General features: G+C 43.6%; 2 protein-coding genes across 7 annotated transcripts in view; both read right to left on the bottom strand.

Annotated features, from left to right (window-relative positions):
• The window catches only part of l3mbtl1 (L3MBTL histone methyl-lysine binding protein 1), a 108,703-nt gene extending 107,756 nt beyond the window's left edge, over positions 1-947 (bottom strand). For 3 of the 6 annotated variants that reach the window (XR_005461427.1, XM_038803447.1, XM_038803449.1), the window contains exon 1: positions 795-911. Coding sequence is in view for 1 of the 6 variants with exons in the window: in XM_038803448.1 (XP_038659376.1) it covers positions 795-932 (138 nt within the window). In the remaining 5 variants the exon portion in view is untranslated. Of the gene's footprint in view, positions 1-327; positions 436-794 lie in introns of those variants that run through there. The other 3 variants (XM_038803448.1, XM_038803446.1, XM_038803450.1) reach the window with 3 other exon arrangements.
• A 2,509-nt stretch (positions 948-3,456) lies between these two features.
• LOC119969609 (serine/arginine-rich splicing factor 6-like) lies at positions 3,457-18,968 on the bottom strand. The gene is made up of 6 exons (XM_038803451.1): positions 18,747-18,968; positions 14,383-14,564; positions 13,680-13,798; positions 13,382-13,584; positions 10,218-10,313; positions 3,457-4,685 (listed from the first exon to the last, which is right to left on the bottom strand). Exons 1-6 carry the CDS (start codon positions 18,851-18,853, stop codon positions 4,313-4,315), a joined length of 1,080 nt encoding a protein of 359 aa, XP_038659379.1. The 5' UTR covers positions 18,854-18,968; the 3' UTR covers positions 3,457-4,312.
• Between the last annotated feature and the right edge of the window lie 2,907 nt (positions 18,969-21,875).

Consider the following 21,875-nt stretch of genomic DNA (forward strand, 5'->3'; position numbering starts at 1 on the left):
AATACGTCCCTTCATTCAATGACATAAATGGCTGGAAAAATCAAATATCTCGTGACAGAATTTCTGAAAACGAATGCTAATTGCCTTAAAAATTACATTTACAGATTGCGGGGAGAGGGGGTTAAAGCCAACGATAATTATGTCACTAAAACGTTGCAATTTTAAATGGCAAAAAGGACCCTGTGATGTGATATTTTCCCCCTTTAAACCCTTCGATAAAATCAAGCATTAAATCCAGATATACCTGTGAATGTCATGACCATTCGTTAGGAATTATCACTCACATTTATTGACTACTAAAACCATGCAATGGGTTTTATTTCTTACCAAAATGGCGGAGCTGACGGCGAGCCAGAGAACAGAAGCCACAATAAAATTAAGTGGGATACACTTGGATACATATGAACGCCCTGAATTGAGATTCGAGTGATGGATCTACACTCTGTCGAGCCCCCCCCCCCCCCCCGCAATCTTCTGTCTATTAATTCTCAGCAGGGTTACAGTCAACGAAAAAGTTGCCAGCATTAGAAAGATATCGAATTGCCAGAACCGCGCACACACACATACACTGGAACAAACGTGTGCGGAGCTCCCGTTGATTCCCTGGCCACATGTGTATAAAAAATTAGTTAGAAACTGCCAGCCGCGATGACAATGTAACTGAATGAATCAATTTGGTAGGAATATGGAAACAGACATGGAAAATAAAAGCTGCCGCTATTTGACTGTCTTTCCTCTTAACTGAAGTCTTTTAATGTCATTTTACTAAGAGTGAAATAATTTGCTTTTCTTACCGGCACAATGTTCACTCGCCGCGTCTCAGCTTGCGGGGCTGAGTGCTGATAGGGCGCATGTGCCGTGCTCTCAGCGGCGGAGTCACCCCCTTTCTGCAGATTTTCTTTTGCAAATTTTGGAAGATCGGAAGCTTTCATCCTCAATTCCCATCGCTTCCGTCTTTTTTTGCTCAATTTGGCTTTTTTTTATTAAAGGATTACTTTAAATTTTCAACTCTATTCCTTAAATGCATTGGGAAACCAGGTGTTTATTTTTAACTTTTAAGCCGCCGGCATTTGATTTAATCGCCTGCAATTTTATGATTAACGAATGCACAGAAATTGTATCTGCCAACACCAGATTAAGTTGGATGCTGATAGCCTACCACCGCGCTACAGGATTTGCACCTTGAGTTTCCAGCCCAAAGCTGTGGGTATTCCCAGGGTTGTCAGATTTTTGCACTTTTAAGTTTACAATTTTTGGTGCTGCTGTGTCCAAAGAAAACCTTTCGTGGGCATTGCGCAGTTTTGTTTGATCTATTTGTCTTCGCAAGTTTAATGCAACACTGTACCTTTCCACCGAGCTGAAATGCAATTTAAAAAAAACAATAACACAACATTTCGTGTAATGTGCTGTACCCAAGCATCTCAACTTTCCGAAACAAAATCTTAACTTTTCTCAAAAAATCTCATCTCATACTTTCCAAAACTGATGCGACACACTCAGAACACCCTCGTCAACTTCAGTCACTGGGTTATTTTGTTAACATTCCTTGAAGTACACAAGAACAAAATTCAATTCTTGCAAATCATTTTATGCTAAACTGAGTTATAAAATGAGTCCTTTGATTGCAACTAGCATTTTATATTTGGGGAATTTCTCATGCAATACTTGGCACTATGCTTTTCAGTGTGTGCGAATATTGATTGTTGTGGCGTGGAGGGTATGGCCAGAGCAAACTTGACACTGTATCCAGCCATCTGCTACACTCAGGAATATATGCTCCAAGATTGCCTGCACCATATTGCTGTATTTTACATTTTTTAAATACTGACAAACCAGCTATGTAAGTGCATGGATGACTATGAATATGAAACTGGGCCATGAACTGGTCCCACTTGCAAATCTCAGCTGGGGAAAAGTCTCAAGATTATTCAGGAGCAAATCATATACCCCACCTTGAAAATAAAAAGTAAAGAAATACATTTGAAAATGTGTTGCTCTAATTATGTGCAATTATTAATGCACTTTACATGAAAGCAACTGTCTTCATTCATATTTTGCAACTGCTTAGAACAACCATCCTCGAGACAAACTACCCACTTCTCCTTGATATTCCATTACGCTTACTCTTTCACCAACGCTCAAGATGGCGGTGGGGGTGTTTAGCATCAACCAAATTAGGCTACCCACAAAAATGTACTGGCTAGTAGGGACCAGAAGCTGGGTATTTTAGAGCAAAGTGGGTCACCTTTCGTCTCCCAAGAATCTCTACTGTCCATTTATCTGAATGGAAACAATTGCAACTGGCAAAGATAACACCAGTCAGGACCACATGATCAGTTTAGTCAGCACCTCCTCCACGAGCCCACACATCCACCACTTCAGCACCACCACCTCAACATGTGCCGCCCCCCCCCCCCCCCCCCCCCACATGAAGGATACCATGATCTCCCAAGTCATACATCATCCAGACTTGGACACACCTGTCGGGGAAATTCCTGGAGCTTCCGACCCAACAGTCCTGCGGCTTCTTTACCAGAGACTACAATGTGAGCCTTGACCACTTTCACAAGGACACTTGAATGGACATTAAATACCAACCTTGCCAAACACCCAAATCCCAAGAATGTATTTCAAAATATTTTGCAGAACCATATACTGCAAAAATTTAATTCAATTGTTTAATAATCTCTCACCTTGCGAACTGGTGACTAACAATGCAAGATGCAATGTTTTAAAAAATTAAAATTCAAACCCGAGTTTCAACTGACAAACCTTTTTATTCAAGATAAAAGCTGGTGTAAATAAGGGTTTTCAGATCTTAGTACAAAGCAAGAAGCAAACACTTCATTTTTAAACAGTAAAAATCAAAACTGTTTTCCATCCACTTACAAATCACCTGAGGCCATGCATTATTGCAATTTCAGCTAATGTCTGTTCACCTACGATAAGAAATTAATGCAGGATTCAACTGCTGTTCCAAATTTACAGTAACTACATTAAAGACTAATAAAGTAGGTGGCACTTCTGAATTCTAGACCTCTGCTCAGCCAAATATTGTTCTGCCTGAGAGATGCACTGTATTTTATAATCAATGTTTTGCCAGAAAATGTTCACTCGCAGTGAACATTCCATTTGGAAAAGTGTGCTGTACATTTCATCCTGGATGATGTTGCAATGGGTATGTGGTTATAAGATGGTAACAGCAGTGTGCATGTGTGGTGAAATGGATGCTAATTAACTGTCAGCTGTACCTGTTACTTTCTGAATTTTGCTTTGAAAAAATGGCACTTTTGGAAGCTTCGTCCTAGGAATTCTTAGGTTTTATTATAGTGACTATCATTACTAGATGCTCCAACATGTCATCCCCACTGTGAAAAACTTGAAAATGTTAACTTTAAAGATTGTTATACTGTACTTATTAAACATTTAAGACAAAGCAGTGAAGTCTTCGTGAAATAAAATTACAAAAGTTGCAATCAAATGCTTTATTGAAACCATGCACATTTCAAATATGTTCCAGGTGTAAAAAAAAATCATGCATTTGTAAATGCTGGTCTGCACAAAGATCAACAATCTAAATTAGGATGGTTTACTTTCATTATAAGTGGAGGGTTGCACATATTCAACTGTGAAGAATATGTCCCATACAATATTTGCAATGTTATTCAGAAAAGTCATTTTCGCCTACAAAGCTCTTCACAGCTACATGTAAGTTTGACAAGATTACATTGTTAATATGTATGGTTTAACTACATATACACCAACCACCACAGATTGGGGTACACAAGCCTGACATTAGATACTTAAGGAAGCATGATACACAATTATAACCTTGCCACCTCCATAAAAGTACTTCTATGCCTGCTGCATACAAAGTCATGCCAGTGAGCAGAATCAGTTTATTCAAACTTTTAAAGTTTCAATAGCATTACTTGTATATTTAAAAAGTAGAGTTTGGCACTAAAATAAAGTGCAACTATCAAGATGTTTTGTGATAGTTCTTCATGCACAATATCTTGTGCAATACCCCAGCAATACAATAGGAAAATAAAATGAAAGCTACCCTCAAATATCACATTACATTTTGAAAAGGTTATTAATACAAGAAAAAAAAGCAATGGCCATATTTGCACTTATTGCTTAACAGAAGTCAGTCATGAAAGTTTTATGTACAATCACCCCTATACTGTACTCTACACTAGAAAGAAAGACACCATTTTGAAAAAAATTGCAGTCTCAAAGTTGCATTTACATATACAACTATTTGAAGGAAAACACCCAGCTCAAATTCAGCGGTCGTGAGCAATTGTTGCTAATCCTTAGAGCCTGATCTAGACCGAGACATTGATCTAGATCGGGACCTAGATACTGATCTAGAACAAGAGTTGGGTGGAGATGCATTTTCTGATCCTGGCAATGATTTAACTGGTGACATAGGAAGAGGCACTTCTCTTGATCTTGAGCGGGACTTTGAACGTGAACGCGACATTGATTTAGCATCTCCTTTACCATTTACTTGAGGGGATCTAAGTTTGCTGTGAGATTTATTATTCAATTCAGATTTCGATTTACTTGGAGACCGGGAACGAGAGCTCTTATCAGACATGACTTTGGAGTTACATCTTGATCTAGATTTCCTTTCTGGAGACTTTGATTTGGACCTCGAACGATCCTTGCTATGTGACCTGTAATCAGAAATACGTTATCACTGAATTTTAAAGCATCTGTTTTCTGCATAATAAACTTAGCAAGTCAGACATCTGCAAGATATGAGACAAAAATCAAAACAAAATAGAATGTAAATGACTTGCAATAGTTAAATATAGCAGGTAGAGACTCTGCACAAAGATGTAGATAAGTTAGATGAGTAGGCAAAAATGTGGCAGATGGAGTATAATGTGGAAAACGTGTAATTGTCCACTTTTCAGGAAGAATAGAAAAGTAGCATATTTAAATGGAAGGAAACTGCAGACCTCGGTCGTAGAGGGATCCGGGTGCCTGGTTCGCAAGTCACAAAAAGTATACCGGTACAGCAAGTGATCAGGACGACAAATGGAATGTTGGCATTTATTGAAAGGGTAATGGAATACATAAGTAGGGAAGCTTTACTGTAGCTGCACTGGCATTGGTGAGACAACATCTGGAATACAGCGTACAGTTTTAGTTTCATTATTTGAAAAATATGGAATTGCTTCGGACGCAGTTCAGAGAAGATTCACCCAATTCATTCCTGGGATGAGGGGCTTATCTTGTGTAAAAAGGCTGGACCTAAACCTATTGAAGTTTAGAATGAAAGGTGATCTTATTGAAAAGATCCTGAGAGGACTTGACAGGGTGGATGCAGAGAGGATGTTTCTATTTGTGGGAGAGACTAGAACCAGTTTAAAAATAAGGTCTACCAGTTCGGACGGAGAGAAACTTTTTCTCTCAGATGCATACAATCAGAAAGTGCCTGGTATGTTGAGCCAACTGGTATTTGCTTTAGCATTGGAATTATTCAGCTCCTTCTCCCACACAACTGACCCCCCCCCCCTCACAAAAAGGGCAGTCACCAAAGGTTCCGAGATTTTAAAAAAATAAATTTAGAGGACCCAATTCTTTTTTTCCCAATTAAGGGCAATTTAGCGCGGCCAATTCACCTACCCCGCACATCTTTTTAGGTTGTGGAGGTGACAGACACAGGGAGAACGTGCAAACTCCACTTGGACAGTGACCCAGGGCTGGGATTGAACCCGGGTCCTTGGCACCGTGAACCAAGGGTTCCAAGTTGACTACTATTCAACAGTTCTCACTGGACATATAAAGTACTATACCCGGTAAAGAGGGGGTGAAATTTAGCCCTGAAAGTTACCCCAACATTACTGCTGCTGAACAGTAATAACTATTCAGATAAGCAAGATCCCAAAGGGCACCCAGCAGGTTACATAATACAGCAAAAACCCCAGATGGGAGATTAGGCAAAACATCATAATTGAGCCTAATGAACAGTTGATGTTGTAATTCACAAATGTAGAAGAGAGCAGGAGAAATGCTTGAAGACATCAGAAGTAATAATTTGTTAACTGGAGGAAAAACAAGGCTATTTCCATATTCACTTGTACATGCATACTTTGCACCTGTACCAGTTATAAATGAACCAGCACACATCTACCCAAGTCCACAACAATTACGTTCCCATGCTAACTGTCAAGGTCTAAATCCTCAACCACTCACATTAATTACAAATTAGTTAAAACAAATAAAGGATAGAATAGTGAGACAGAAAGGGCATGCAAAATAGTTTTGTGGCAAACTTCATGTTTGATGCAACATTTGGAATTAAGTATCCTTCTTCTGGTAAGGTATGAAACATCAATTCCACAAATGATTTCTGAATAGATTATTTTATTAAACATGAACACAATCCCAACTGTTCTGGTGTCTTGACTCTCCTGAATAGCTGACAAATTGAGAATACGGACTTATAATTAACTACAAAAATAATCCCACCTCTTCACCTACTGCACCCCAAAAAAGATGAAAAAGTGGAACGCTCAAAGGTCAATGTTAGAAAACGGCCATTGGTACCCCGTTTCCCTGGGTTTCTGTGGCTATGACTCAACTTTAATTCTCACTCCACAGTATAAATATTTCCCACTTTCTGTCCTTAGCTTTGACAAAACGTCATCTGGACTCGAAATGTTAGTTCTTTTTTCTCCCTACAGATGCTGCCAGACCTGCTGAGAATTTCCAGCACTTTCTCTTTTAGAAACCAGCTGTTGATTTTGGACTGCATGGTGTCCAGCCTTGGGCATATTATTTTTATTTGGTAGCCGAACAGGCCTATTCCCTAAGCAACTGTTAAGGACAGAAGGTGCACTGATTACAATGACAGTGCCAAAAACAAAGTGTATAAAATTCAAGAAGGGGCAACCAACAAGATCGCCAGTGAGACTGAGTTTGTTGGATTTTAACAGTCAGACTGCCAGAGTTCAGGGTTGCATGTGATATATCCAATAGAGATTTGCTAGAATTTACTAGAATTCTAGTAAATCTCTATTGGATGTCACATGCATATTGGATTTATTAGAATTCTACTCATGGCCCCAATGTTATGTTCTATTAGATGATCAAAACAGGTTTGCATTATAAAAGCAAATTACTGTGTTGGAAATCTGAAATAAAACCAGAAAATGCTGGAAACACTCAGCAGGTCTGACATTTGAGGAGAAAAATATAAAATTTTGGGTCCTGAACCTATATCAGAAACAAGTTTTTTTTTGGGGGGGGGGGGGGTCACATGACATGAACACAGCAGTGGTTGCATTTTTGTGAACTCTGGCTCTGCTTACCTTTTCATCAGTCTTCCCATCCTTGTACACATTTCGTTTTTGTCTTTTGTTGGTTTACATAGTCCACACTATGACCTGTGAATTGTTGCCCTGTGCTTTTTGCACGGCAGAGCCGAGTTAAAATGTTTTAATCCTCGCTTGTTCATGGCGGCTGGAAGGAGTTAGGGTGGGGCCCTGCCTTTAGTGGCACAGCAGCTTTTGAGCGGGCTCCTGCCCTGACGTTATGGTGTGCAACGACAGATGATGGCTGCCAAAGAAGATGCTGTTTTGGCTGAAAATCTTAGCTTCAAGGTTCAGGTCGTCAAGGCCCAATACAAAGAGGGGCAGGGTATTTTTATGGAGGCACACAAGGAGGTCCTGGTGGGAGCCCTCCATGTTGATGGAGGAGGGAGAGGGGGAAAAACAGGAGAGGAGTACTGCTGAGTCTGGTGCTCGAGGTGAGGCGGTGGAGACGTACCAGCTGAGTTCCAGAATTGGTTGCCATGTCTTGGGTATCTCGACCTCGAGGCTGGGCAGATTTAATTTGATGAGAGTACATCTAACCCAGTCTTTGAGTCCTGCAGTTAGTATGGCCTTCTAACCCCTGGCTCTATTCCAGATGTTGGTCTTGAGAGGTTGGGGATGGCTGAACCGTCGAGTCATACCTCGCCCAGATGTGAGACAGCATGGTGGAAGTAATGGTGTCTCGGTCACTGGAATTCTCGAGAGATCCTGAAGCGTGCTCATTGATCTTGATCCTGCCTCATCCTTGATTTTGGCTTTCTTTGTGCGCAAGTGAAGTAATCTTTATCCTGCGGATTGCCTTGCATTTCTGTATATTGGTTATTATCCTGGACTTTGTTCCCTGTTGATCATATTATCTGCTCGATGTTATTTTTTCCCCCATTTACAGGGAAGTGAATAATGTTGGTGTGATGGCCTGTACTGTTGATTATCCTGATTAAACAAGTTCATATCATGTTAAGCCGAATGTTGGATAAAGGATTTGTCCAGTTTTTATTCTTTATCCTAAATGTTATTGGGCCTTATATCGTCCGACAATCCAATTTTTTCCCCCTCAACTTTTTCTATTCATTTCGATTCAGAACCGTGCATCTTTCTTTTTAGGCCCAGGCAGACTTCATGTGATCCTGACGAGGACTGGGTTATATTTGACTCTTCTTTTGGGTCGAGTCAGTCTTTTCTCCTGAATTGGGTTCCCGTCTTTGGCTGTTTTCGTTGCTGTTAAGGCTTCATTAAGGTCAAGGGTGGCCTTGAGTAACCATTATAGGATGGTAGTTCCCATGATCCGGCTGGGTGTCCCCTCTCCAGGTCTTCTTTTCTCTGGGTAGGTATGTTATTGGTTCTGGTGCGGCATGGCCTGGTGGAGTGGTTGGGGAGAGCCTTGGGAGAAGGGGCTGGCTTTCCCACCCAGGGTACTCATGATTTGGGCATCTTGACGGTTCTTCTTCCTCGGTGCTGAGGTTCCCCATTGGCTACAGCCATTTTGTATGTCCTTTCTTGCTGGGGGGTGCGCCTGCATGTGTGTGTGTGTTGTTGGGGGGGGGGGGGGGGGGGTCTGTGTGTGTGTGGGGGTGTGCTTGTGTGTCTCGGCAGGATGCAAGAGTTGGGGCTGTATGCATGTTCCTGGTGTCAGGTCCTCCTGAGATTCGTTTTGTGACGGTGCTGAACTAGACCAGGCCCAGCACTGTGACCGGTATCCGTTGTCCCAAAGGAATGGGGGTGCTCTGTCTCAGGGCACCCGTAGGAGCCCGGTGTAGCTGGACCTGGCACCCGGGTGGCCAGTGACTTTAGGATGGACCAAGCATTGTGCCCAAGAACCCACTCTCCCAGAGAGGAAAGGGATCCCCTGTGGTTCCGTTAACAGGCTCTCATCCATTTTGGAATACCTCGAGTAGTCAGATTACCTGAGCAATTCGTTCTGATAGCTCTTGTTCTTTCTCTTTATCCTTCTTCTTCCTTCCAAGACACCCCGGAGCTGTGGATTCTGTCATGTCCTTCATTTTGCACTTATTTCCACCCCCCCCCCCCCCCCCCCAACCAACTTGTGATGATGCTAAGATGACGGGCGGGTGTCAATGCCATGGTTAATTGAGTGGGCCTTTTTCTTCAATGGTCCTGGTTGTCAGGGTGGGTTCCCTGGTACTGAGGGGAGGTGGGCTGGCCCTCGTCTCTGGGACAGGGTCCCCCTTTCGGGCTGGAATCTATTGATAGCCTTCTTAACCTTGGGCCTCGTGGCGATTGGCCCAGCGACCTGTTCCTCCTTTAGGCCTGGGATCCGATGGTTGGGGTTTGGTAGCTCGGGTCTGTGTTCCTTACTCTTTGCTTTTTCTTAATTTTCGAAGAGACACCCTGGGTTTGAGATTTCCTTGGAAATGTGGTACCCTGTCCTCTCCTTTCGGTTATATGATGGTTCTCTGCTGTGTCCTGGGCCTGGAAGGGAGTTTGATTGTGTTGTGGATTTCAGTCTAATTCCCCCTTAGTTCTGGGGTTCCCAGGTTTTTTATTCCTCTCACTATGTTTCTTTGAAGCTCTGTGCTGTTGGCTATATCCTGCTTTGGTGCAGACGGATCTTAGATCAATGGACGGACTATCAGTCTTATTTGATCCTATATTTGCAATGACTTCTGTTATGTGCTGTACCTGCTTTGCATTGATACCTATAGCTTTTTTCTCTTTTTCTTTTGTTTTGATGTGATAATTGTAAAAAAAATACTCATTAGTCAATAAACATGCGTTTAAAAATCAGTTTCTACCATGCTGTATCAATAGCAATTGAAAGAACAATTTCTGGAAAGTTAAAAAGCTCGATAGACCCAACATACATAGGATATAGAATTTTCCACGCAACAACAAAATCTAGCCCACAGTCATTCAATAACTTACCGAGAACGGGATCGGCTCTTTGAGGCGCTACCAGATCTGCTTCGACTGCTCCTACGACTTCTACTGCGAGAATGACGACGACTTCGAGACCTAGATCTGTGAATTAAAAGATTACTAGAAAGCAATATGGCTACCCGCAATAACTGGGGTGTCTTTTTTTTTGCCAGCTGTTTTATGTTGAAACATGCACCTCAGCTCAATTTACTCCATAATCATATTTTCTGCTTGAGGACAGAATATTTTGCAAAAATGTTATCCCCACCTTTATACCCAGATCAGTTTAAACATTGAATGGACAAGCGAGCTCAACAAAATGCCACTGAATAGGGCAGCACGGTGGCTCAGTGGGTTAGCCCTATAGCCTCACGGCACCGAGGTCCCAGGTTCGATCCCGGCTCTGGGTCACTGTCCGTGTGGAGTTTGCACATTCTCCCCGTGTTTGCGTGGGTTTCGCCCCCACAACCCAAAAGATGTGCAGGCTAGGCGGATTGGCCACGCTAAATTGCCCCTTAATTGGAAAAAATTAATTGGGTACTCTAAATTTTTTTTTAAATGCCGCTGAAGTATACAGATCTCACAGACCAAAGTTAAACTGGTGTACTGATGTCAAGCCAGTCAACCACAGCTGGAGGCGAGCACCACCATTGACTTCAAGTGCCCAAGAAAGAGGATACATTTTGAAGAGGTACCAGAGCAAATTATTTCCAATGAATATTAATTATTACTTTATGTGGTTTTCTAGCCTTAAAAAGGCTATCCCACTATGAGAAGAAAATGTTTCCAGTGGTAGCCACAGCACCATGAAACAAAATATCCAGACTTGGAGACAAAAGTGTTTAAATGCACAGAGTTGCAATAACATAGTGACTTTAATCATGACCTTAGTTTGAAAAGTGAGTCACTATTGTAATATAGGAAACTCAGTAGCCAATTTTCACAGAGTACGCTGCCACTAACAGCAATGCAATAATGACTAGATAACCAGCTTTTGTGACGCTGGTTTGAGGGATAAATATTGAGCAGGATATTGGCGAGAACTCCCTTACTCTTTGAATATGCCATGTGATCTTTCAATTCTGTGCGAAAAGGCAGGGCTTTGTTTTAACATCCTGTTTGAAATTTTAAACTTCAGACATTTAAACACTATCAATAATGCACTGGCACATCAGATTAATATTGTGCTCAAGTCTCAGGTGGGTTGGTCTGAATCCACCAGTTTTTGACTCAAGACTCGATCATTATACCCATTAAACAGCTGTTTATCTACAGCCACCAAATCCAGAAATTTACATTTCTAATCTAGGCAAGATTTCAATGCAGCATGGGGGCGGGGGGACTGCATTTTTCAGAAGACATTAAAGCAAGACTACTTTCTCAGGTAGACAAAAAAAAGGCACAAGAAACACATCAGTGCCCAAAACAAAATTTCCTCCAACCAAGCAGATTTCCTGGCCATTTAACTCATCTAAAATACTGATGCGTGTAAATTGGCTGCAATTGGCTACAGGATCATGAGGCTGTGAAAGGCACTCGGAATGCAAGTTTCTTCTTTCAACCAGTCCATCTTCACATTTTTTCAATCTCATCTCTATCCTAACTGCAACACCAAGACTGCCATATCAACAATCCTATCTTGCATGGCTGAAACTTCTATTTTACTGCTACAATTAAATATTCTCAGCTCCTTTCTTGCAGGTCCAGCTTCATTCATTTCCTTTCAACGGTCTGCATTTTCACATTATAGGGAGATTTCCATGTTTTTGTGGCTCCAAATGCAATATTCGCACTGTGTACCCGTATTAGCCCCATCATTTTCAATTTCTAAATGCTCCAACATTCCCCTCATCATCTCTCCAAACTGGATTGCCCATTGGCACCACCGTTCTGGATGTAGCTGTTCAGAATCTATCTCTGCTGCTTCTCCAGTAATTAATTTCAGTTTACTTGGTTCAGTATATCATCTATCAGCCAGCGTATTCCGAACTTGACAAACTCTTCAAAGCCATATGCTTGTGATTTTCTCCCCTTCGTCTGAAGTCCCTCATATCTTGCCTTTTCCAAACCTCCTCAACACTGGGAGGAAAAAACATTTAAAAACACGTCACTCGACATCTGTACGGAAACATTATGACTGACTGGGTGTACAGAATTATGAGGGAGCTAGATCGGGTAGATAGGAAGAAACTTTCCCCTTTGTAGAGGGGTCAATAACCAGGAGGCATAGATTTAAGGTAAGGGGCAGAAGATTTAGAGAGGATTTAAGGAAAAACTTTTTCACCCAGAGGGTGGTGGGAATCTGGAATTTGCTGCCTGAAGAGGCAGGAACCCTTAGAACATTTAAGCATTTAGATGAGCACTTCAAACGCCATAGGAAGGGGCTGCATGATATAGCACAGTGGTTAGCACTGTTGCTTCATAGCACCAGGGTCTCGGGTCCGATTCCCACTTGGGAGACTGTGCAGTCTGCTCTCCAGATGCTCCGGTTTCTTCCCACAAGTCCCGAAAGGCATGCTTGTTAGGTGAATTGGGCATTCTGAATTCTCCCTCAGTGTACTCAAACAGGCACTGGAGTGTGGCGACTAGGGGATTTTCACAGTAACTTTATTGCAGTGTTAGTGTTCGCGAACTTGTGACACTCATAATTATTTTTAAAAAATAAACACCATAGCATGCAGACAGGTGCTGGAAAATGGGATTAGGGTAGGTCATCCGTCTAGCAGAGACACGGTGGGCCAGAGGGTCTCTTTATGTGTTGTAAAACTCTATGACTTAGGGTAGAATTCTTCAGATCTCAAAAAAAACTTGTCTTTTCTTTTTAACTGATGTTTCCTGCATCTTGTGTTTTACTCTCAATTCCAGGGACTGATCTTATAATCAGATTTTATAAACTGATTCTCATAAAGCAGTTACTAAAATCTTGATGGGGCAAACTAATTCCAAAGATGCAGACACTTGTAACTTCAGATGTTCCACCGTGTTAACCCAAACTATATAGGTGGCATTACTGTGCACAATGTCTCTTGGATTTTATAAACTGATTCTCATAAAGCAGTTACTAAAATCTTGACGGGGCAAACTAATTCCAAAGATGCAGACACTTGCACCTTCATAGGAAGGTTTATCAAGTAAATACTTAACACACTTGCACAGAAAAGAGCACTCACCGCGATCGACTACCGGAGGAAGAGCGTCGATTGCGAGGCCTGTCTTCAACTAATCGAATCTTTCTTGCATTAATTTCAGTGCCATCCAGCTTGTCCAGAGCCCGTTTCATATCAGAGTAAGACCTGAATTCAATAACTCCTTCATTCATACGCTGCTTATGAGCATCTGCGTAGGTCACTTCTCCCGCTTGTCTCATGAAATCCTCCAAAGTGGAAATAAAAAGGCAATCAGTCTGTGAACAATGGAACTTCAACGTTAAATATTAACTAGAAAATCATCTGTAGTTCCAATACCTACTTTTAGATCTTGCCAGCTGCAACGACTTGAAAGATTTTCAACAATGAGCCTGAACTCTGTTCGGACAGGTGGTCCATATTTCTCCCGTCCATTTCTTCGATATCCATAACCACCACCGCCTTAGAAGGTTTAACAGAAAGTCAGTAATCATTTAATTTACGACAACTCCAATATTTTAACTGAAAATACATTAGAATATTAAGTAAACTCAGTTAATTACAATTTCATACATTTTGTATTTACACTAAATTCTACAATTATGTTACCATGCATGTCTGCATATATTTTTCCAAACATTAAAACTAAATATTACATTATGTACTTACATTCTAGCAGATTTTAGAAGTTTGGTACAACACACATATGGTAACAGGCACCTAGTTCAGATTAACCAGTAATGTCTAACCCTTGGCATCCTCATCACCCAGGGTCTAATGGCAAAGGCAGCTGTCGTCATGGCTTCCATTAGGTCAGCCAAACGCCAAAGGCTACATATTGAAAGGTAAAGCCAAGGTCAATCGGAACGGGCAGACATCTTAGCCTCACTGGATTCTTTCAATTAAAAGATCAAGGTCTCGTTAACAAGGTTTGGATGAACACTTTCATTGTTACACAATTTAAACAATAAAAATACCATAAGAAATTTTTAAAAGCAAATTCAAAAGTTAAACAGTTACACGGAGCAAGATATCAAACCACTCACTGCGACCACCGCCGCCGCCGCCGCCGCCACCACCACCACCATAACCACCGCCATAGCTCCCATCACGACGTGGTCCTCTTGCATGCTCCACGATTATACGCTCACCACAAAGCTCTTTCCCATTCAGTTCATAAACTGCATCATCCGCATCACGTGCATCTTCAAATTCAACAAACCCATACCTGAAGGGAAACAAATCAATTAAAACATGATACAATACTTTCCCATACCAATTTGATGAACAGTAAAATCCGGACTCCATATCAGTCAGCAATTTCTGTACCCTCAAAACGGACTCAGTTTGATAGTTAAAAGTATGTCGATTTAAAATAAGGAATATGAATGAGCATAAAGAGGGCAGTAGCGTTGTCCCAAGTACAACTTAGAAAGTCAGTGAACTTAGGTCAAAATTGCAAATTTAAAATTCTTAACAAGCAATTTTCTTTTAAAATTAGTATCGTGTTAGCTCCCGGACAAGAGGAGCCTAAAATTTACAGCGCAGAAGGAGGCCATTCGGCCCATCGGGTCAGCCCTTGGAAAGAGCACCCCACCAAAGTCCATGCCTCCACCCAATGCCCGTAACCCAGCAACCCCACCTAATCTTTTTTGGACACTGCGGGCAATTTAGCATGGCCAATCCACCTAACCTGCACACCTTTGGACTGTGGGAGGAAACTAGAGCACCCGGAGGAAATCAACATGGACACGAAGAGAACATGCAGAGTCTAGACAGTAACCCAGCGGGGAATTGAACCTAGGACCCTGGAGCTGTGAAGCAACTGTGCTACTGGGAATAGGATCTATTCCCCATCCATTCCCCAAATCCAGATAATCCAAATACCCACTGCCCTTTTAGAAACCAATATGGAATCTGCTTTTCCCACCATCTCTGGTAGGACAGTTCATATTCCATCACTGCAAATACATTTTCCCCAGACATTCCCTTGTTATTTTGACGACTGGATTCTAACTTAAAAATTTGTGCTCTTTAGTCACGGAGTCTAAGCTAGTGAAAACAATTTTCACTATTTTCAGGGGCAGCACGGTAGCAGTGGTCAGCACTATGGATTCATAGCCACAGAGTCGCAGGTTCAATTCCCTGCTTGCGTCACTGTCTGTGCGGAGTCTGCATGTTCTCCCAGTGTCTGCGTGGGTTTCCTCCGGAGGTTCCGGTTTTCTCCCACAAATCTCGAAAGACATGCTATCAGGTAATTTGGACATTCTGAATTCTTCCTCCGTGTACCCAAACAGGCGCCGGAATTTGGTGACTAGGGGCTTTTCACAGTGTTAATGTAAGCCTACTTGTGACAATAAATATTATTATTTCCCCTTACTTAAAAACTCTGCATTATGCACATGCTATAATTTCAATGTTCAGAACTACCTTTGTTTTGCACTTCAGGTCAAAAATGCAAGTTTGAGATTAGTGTGGTTCTGTCCAACCACTTCCATAACCCCAGGTTTTGTAGCTGGTCAAATACTCCACACATTGGGGAATTCCACAAGTTTGAAGACCACAATTTGTTAAAAAAAAAAACCTGTGTAACAGTAAAGGCCAGAATGTAAATAAAAAGTGCCCAATTTTGACAATGGAATCGATCATTATCGTGGCTGCCAAAATCCACGCAGAAGCACAGACCACCGTTTTAATAATTGGCAAATATATTATGAGAAAGTGCTCACAGGCATAAGGTTGAACGCAAAAAAAGTTATTCTATACTTAAGAACAAAAATAGCAGTATACTAAACAAAGAAGAAGAGATGGGCTATTTTTATTGTATTTGTAAGGAAATGCATCAACTGCAATTTTCAATATTAAGGGCAGCATGGTGCCACAATGGTTAGCACTGCTGCTTCATAGCGGCAGGGGTCCAGGTTTGATTCCAGTCTTGGGTGACTATGCATGGAGTTTGCACATTCTCCCGGTGTGTGTGTGGATTTCCTCCGGGTGCTCTAGTTTCCTCCCACAGTCCAATGATGTGCAGGCTAGGTGGATTTACCATGCAGAATTGCCCCTTGTGTCCAATGGTTGAGTGGGGTTACGAGGATAGGGTCAGGGAGTGGGCATAGGTAGGGTGCTCTTTCAGCGGGTCGGTGCACGCGATAGGCTGAATAGTATCCTTCTGCACTACAGGAATTCGATGAAGTCAAACACATTTTACAGTCAAAGCAGAGCAAAAATGGGGCAGCAAGAAAGCCGAAGTTTATGCAGGATTTGACAACAGTTTTGATCTTCACTCAACCCTTGATTCCACATCTCTCTTCCCACCATTTATTCTCGTGCGCTACGGCCCCCCAACTTTGTTCTTGTGCTCTTTTTCTATCTATCCGTCACATGTTCAGACACTCTCAACCCTACCTTGTTCTCACGCTGTCCTCTCCCCCCCCCCCCCCACAAAAACTGGGTCTCGCGCGCTCTCTCTTCCACGTTCGACTCGCACACTCTCTCCCCATCTTCTTTTCACCTGCTCTCCACCCCCACTTTGTTCTCATGCTCTCCCCAACTTGGTTCTCAAGCTCTCTCCCACAACATTGTTCTTGCGCGCTCTCTCCCCCCCCACTTTGCTCTTGCGCTTTCTTCCCATTTTCCTCTTGCGTGCTCTCTTCCCCAAACTTTGTTCTCGCGTCCTCTTCCATCCACTTTCTTCTCGCGTGTTCTCTTCCCCCCACTTTGTTCTTGCACGCTCTTCCCCCCACTTTGCTCTTATGCGCTCTTTCCCCCATTTTGTTCTTGTGAGCTCTTCCCCACTTTGTTCTCTTCCCCCCACTTTGTTCTTGTGAGCACTTCCCCCACTTTGTTCTTGCTTCTCTTTTCACCCCACTTCGTTCTCACGTGCTCTTCCACCCACTTTCTTCTCACGTGTTCTCTTCCCCACACTTTGTTCTGGTGCGCTTACCCCCATTTGTTCTCCACACTCTCCCACACACTTTCTTTTCGCGTGTTCTCTTCTACCCCCCCCCCCCCACTTTGTTCTTGCGTGCTCTCTTCACCCGCACTTTGTTCTCTCTGGCTCTCCCTCATCCCCCCAATCGCTCTTGCGCTCTCTCTCCCCCCCCCCCCCATTCTTGCGCTATCTTCCCCCTTGTTCTCGCTCTCCCCTACCTTGCTCTCGCACTCTTTTCGTCACCTTGTTCTTGCACTCGCTCTTCCCACTTTGCTCTGCCTGCTCCCTCACTCTTGCACACCCTCCCTACCCAGTTCCCTCTCCTCTTCGCCACCTTGTTCTCACACATGCGCTCACCGGCCACCTTGTTCCCACACATGCTCTTCACCCTTGTTCTCGCACTTGCTCTCCCCCACCTTCTTCTCGTACTTGCTCTCCCCCACCTTCTTCTCCCGCATGCTCTCGCCCACCTTGTTCTTGCACACTTGCTTCCCACTTTGCTTGGCCTGCTCTCTGCCCCCTCGCTCTTGCACACACTCCCTACCCACCTTACTCTCTGCCCTCTCCTCTCCCCACCTTGTTCTCACGCATGTTCGCCCCCACCTTGTTCTCACAATCAGTCCCCCCACTTTTTTCTTGCACGCTCTCTTCCCCCTCACTCTTGTGCACACTTCCTACCCAAGTTGCTCTGCCCGCTCCTCTTCCCCACCTCGCTCTCATGCATGGTCTCCCCACCTTCTCCTGCTCTCCCACCCCCACCTACCCTCTACTCTCCACCCCCACCTACCCTTTACTCTCCACCCCCACTGTTCTGTCTCTCATCTCCTTTACTCTTCCTCTCTGATCCCAGCTTTCCCATCTCCTCCCTCTTTACTCTCTCTGATCCCTGCTTTCCCATCTCCTCCTTTACTCTCCCTCTCTGATCCCAGCGTTCCCATCTCCTCCCCTTTACTCTCCCTCTCTGCTCCCAGCTTTCCCATCTGCTCCTTTACTGTCCGTCTCTGATACCAGCTTTCCCATCTCCTCCCTCTTTACTCTCCCTGATTTCCCATCTCCTCCTTTACTCTCCCTCTCTGATCCCAGCGTTCCCATCTCCTCCCCATTTACTCTGACTATCTGATCCCAGCTTTCCCATCTCCTCCCTTCTAACTCTCCGATCCCAGCTTTCCCATTCCGCCCGCCTGCCCATCAGTCTCCAGCCGCTGACTTAACCCCCAATTCGCCACCTCCTGCCGCCATTTTATCCCCAATCCACGCGGCTGCGCCCCTCACACCCCCAGCGGCGGCGAGGTGAAGGGAGTCCGGGATTCCCAAACGGCCCCTTGCAGATCCCGTTAACCCCGGGGCGGGTACTCCCGGCCGCAGCAAGTGTGGAGCGAATGGGAGTGAAGCGTGCGGTGAGGCGGCTGTGGGAGGCCGAGGCCGGGTCTCCGACTCTCTCCGACTCCCTCCTCGGCCGGGCCGCCGTGCATCCCTCACCCGTTCTTCAGATCCACCTCCAGCAGCTTCCCGTAACCCTTGAAGAACCTCTCCAGGTCCTTCTCGCGAACTTGGTAGCTCAGCCTCCCGACGTAAACACGCGGCATCGTGTCTATTGACTAGTTTTATTTAGTCTCCCCTCCTCCTCTCTGCCGATCTCAAAGCCGCCGCCGCCGCCGCCTCCGGCCGCCGCTTTATTTCTCTTTGTGCTTCGTCAGTGACGTGGAACCCCACTCGACTCCCCCCCTCCCCTGGAATTTCGCCGAGTACGTCACCAATAGTTGTGTCTGGCCTTGCCGTACGTCATCACTTTGTGCGCGCTCTGACCTCTGGGTATTGTAGTTCACCCCCACACCTTTTTTGTCGCTTTTCTTTAATTTGACCCACGAAACGTCAGCTCCTTTCTCTCCCTACAGATGCTGCCACACCTGCTGAGATGTTTTAACATTTTCTCTTTGGTTTCAGATTCCAGCATCCGCAGTAATTTGCTTTTATATTTATTGTCACTTTTCTTTTTGCAACTGCGGCCCGCACTGCCACGAAGAAATGGGTAACTGCAGATGCTGGAATCTGAAAAAAAAATCAGAAAATGCTGGATAGCCTCAGCAGGTCTGACAGCATCTGTGGAGAGAGAAGGGAACTAACTGTTCTTTGGAGTCTGGATAACTCCTTGCCAAAGCAATTTGTCGAAGAAATAGGGCTTAGTATTACAATATGAAACTTTTTTAACTTCACACCCACAAAGAACAGCCTACAATTTGCACCTTAAACACTGCTGCTCAATTTCCCATCAAACAACTAGAAAAGAAGGGGCAGCACGGTGGCAGTGGTTAGCACTGCTGCCTCACAGCACTGAGGACCCGGGTTCGATCCCGGCCCCGAGTCACTTCTTCCCGTATCTGCGTGGGTACATAGATACATAGAAGACAGGAGCAGGAGGTGGCCTTTTGGCCCTCCAAGCCTCCTCTGCCATTTATCACAATCATGGCTGATCATCCAACTCAATAGCCTAATCCTGCTTTCTCTCCATAGCATTTGATCCCATTCGCCCCAAGTGCTGTCTCTCGCCACCTCTTGAATATATTCAATGTTTTAGCATCAACTACTTCCTGTGGTAATGAATTCCACAAGCTCACCACTCTTCGGTGAAGATATGTCTCATCTCTGTCCAAAATGGTTTACCCATAATCCTCAAACTGTGACCCTCATTCTGGACACACCCACCATAACCGAAAAAAGATGATAAGGATAGGTGGATTGGCTATGCTAAATTGCCCCTTAATTGGAAAAAAAGAATTGAGTACTCTAAATGCAGATCTCAATCATAAAATCCCTACAGTGCAGAAGGAGACCATTCAGCCCATCAAGTCTGCACCAACCCTTCAAAAGTGCACTCTACCCCATCCACCCTGCCCCACCCCCTGTAACCCCATAACCTAACCTGCATATCTCTGGACACTAAGGGGAAATTCGGCATGGCCATTCCACCTAACCTGCTTATTTTGGATTGTGGGAGGAAACCACAGTACCCGGAGGAATCTCATGCAGGCATGGGGAGAATGTACAAACTCCACACAGTGACCCAAGGCCGGTAATGAATCCGTCCCTGGTGCTGTGAGAGTGAAGAGCTAACCACTGTCCCACCATGCTGCCATATCTGCGTGGGCACAGAGATACACAGAAGATTCTCTCCTCCCCTCCCCCACACTCTTCCCCCACACTCTCCCCCCACTCTCACTCTCTCTCTCTCTCCTCCCTTACAGATCAGAATATAACTCTTCTCTCCAAAGCTACTCCTGAAATCCTCTCTCTAATGCTTTCAAAAATGTCTCTTTGCTTTCCTTGGCTCCAACCAGCAATGGCCTAATTTTCCAAAGCTGAAAAACAATTTATCTCTGCAGACTGCCAAGCACATTAACTCCCCAGGAACTTTCCCAGGCAAGTCACTATGAATTAGCCCAGACTGAAAAACACATCCCTTCGTCAATTACACCTGCTGGCTACTTATACTACCCAGGCCCTGCAGAACAGAATTCTTTTTAAACAAGCACATTCTAACCCCAGGCCTTTAACCCTTAAATTACCGAATACATTTATAACCCAATTATCCTAATATCTTAATCATCACACAATTGGAATATAAAATTATTCATTATCCAATTGGATAGTGCTTGGCAATCAGCCAAACAGCCTTTATTCCCCCTATTTCAATATTTTGATATCTTTGCCATACTCCCTGTATGGCAAGTATATCTTTTAGATAATGAGACCAAAGCTGCATACAAGAGTCAAGGTGTGGTCTCACCAATGCTGTGTGCCGCTGCAGTAAGACATCCTTGCTTATATACTCAGGTGCTCTGGCAATGAATACCAACATACCATTTACCTTCCTAACTGCTTACTGCACCAACATGCTGGCTTTCAATAACTGGTGTACAAGGACACCCAGGTTCCTTTGCACATCAACATTTCCCAAGCTATCACTATTTAAATAATGCTCTTTTATTCTGTCGTGTGAGTGGCCCTTTAAGAAAGGTTTTTGTCTGATCACATGGCTTCAATTATGTCATTTTGTTGGTGGAGGTGGGCTGTGACTGTGAGGTGTTTTGGGTTTCAGTTTTTGATTCAAAGGAAGAACAAAGTGTTTTGTGCTCATCCTAGCCAAATTCAACATAAAGTTATAGGTCAGGTGAATTTCATAATACACTTTGGCATTTCTAAGTTCTGGCCCATGACAAAATTGGGGGCTCGCGGGATAAAATGCTACCTTTCGTGATTGGGTTGGATTAATGAACCTACAGACAGTGAGGGGTAAGCATATTTGTGTTTGCTTTTCAGGTTGTACTCAAGTTTAAATAGGGAGTGTGTTGTGGAGAATGGCTCTTTCAGAGGCTCAGAAGTTTTTTTGGAGTGGAGAAGGTCACGCACAGTATTCTGTAAATGGAGACTAAAACAAAGCTTTTAGAATTGGCAAAAACATTACAATTAACATTGCCTGACAAAGTACGGAAAAAAGGGGTAATTGCGTTGGTAGCTGAGCATTTACACTTGCCTGAGACACCGTCAGAATCATTAGAACTGGCAAGAATTAAATTACCGATGAAACATCTTGAACATGATGCTTGAATT

This window comes from Scyliorhinus canicula, chromosome 7 (genome assembly GCF_902713615.1).
Source record: "Scyliorhinus canicula chromosome 7, sScyCan1.1, whole genome shotgun sequence".
Classification (NCBI taxonomy): Eukaryota; Metazoa; Chordata; class Chondrichthyes; order Carcharhiniformes; family Scyliorhinidae; genus Scyliorhinus; species Scyliorhinus canicula.

Excerpts from the sequence above, each read along its gene's own strand:
- LOC119969609 (XM_038803451.1), bottom strand. The coding sequence starts at position 18,853 with ATGCCGCGTGTTTACGTCGGGAGGCTGAGCTACCAAGTTCGCGAGAAG. Across the intron at positions 14,565-18,746 it reads GAGGTGGATCTGAAGAACGG|GTATGGGTTTGTTGAATTTG; the intron begins GTGAGGGATGCA and ends GTTTCCCTTCAG. Across the intron at positions 4,686-10,217 it reads AAGAGCCGATCCCGTTCTCG|GTCACATAGCAAGGATCGTT; the intron begins GTAAGTTATTGA and ends TTCTGATTACAG.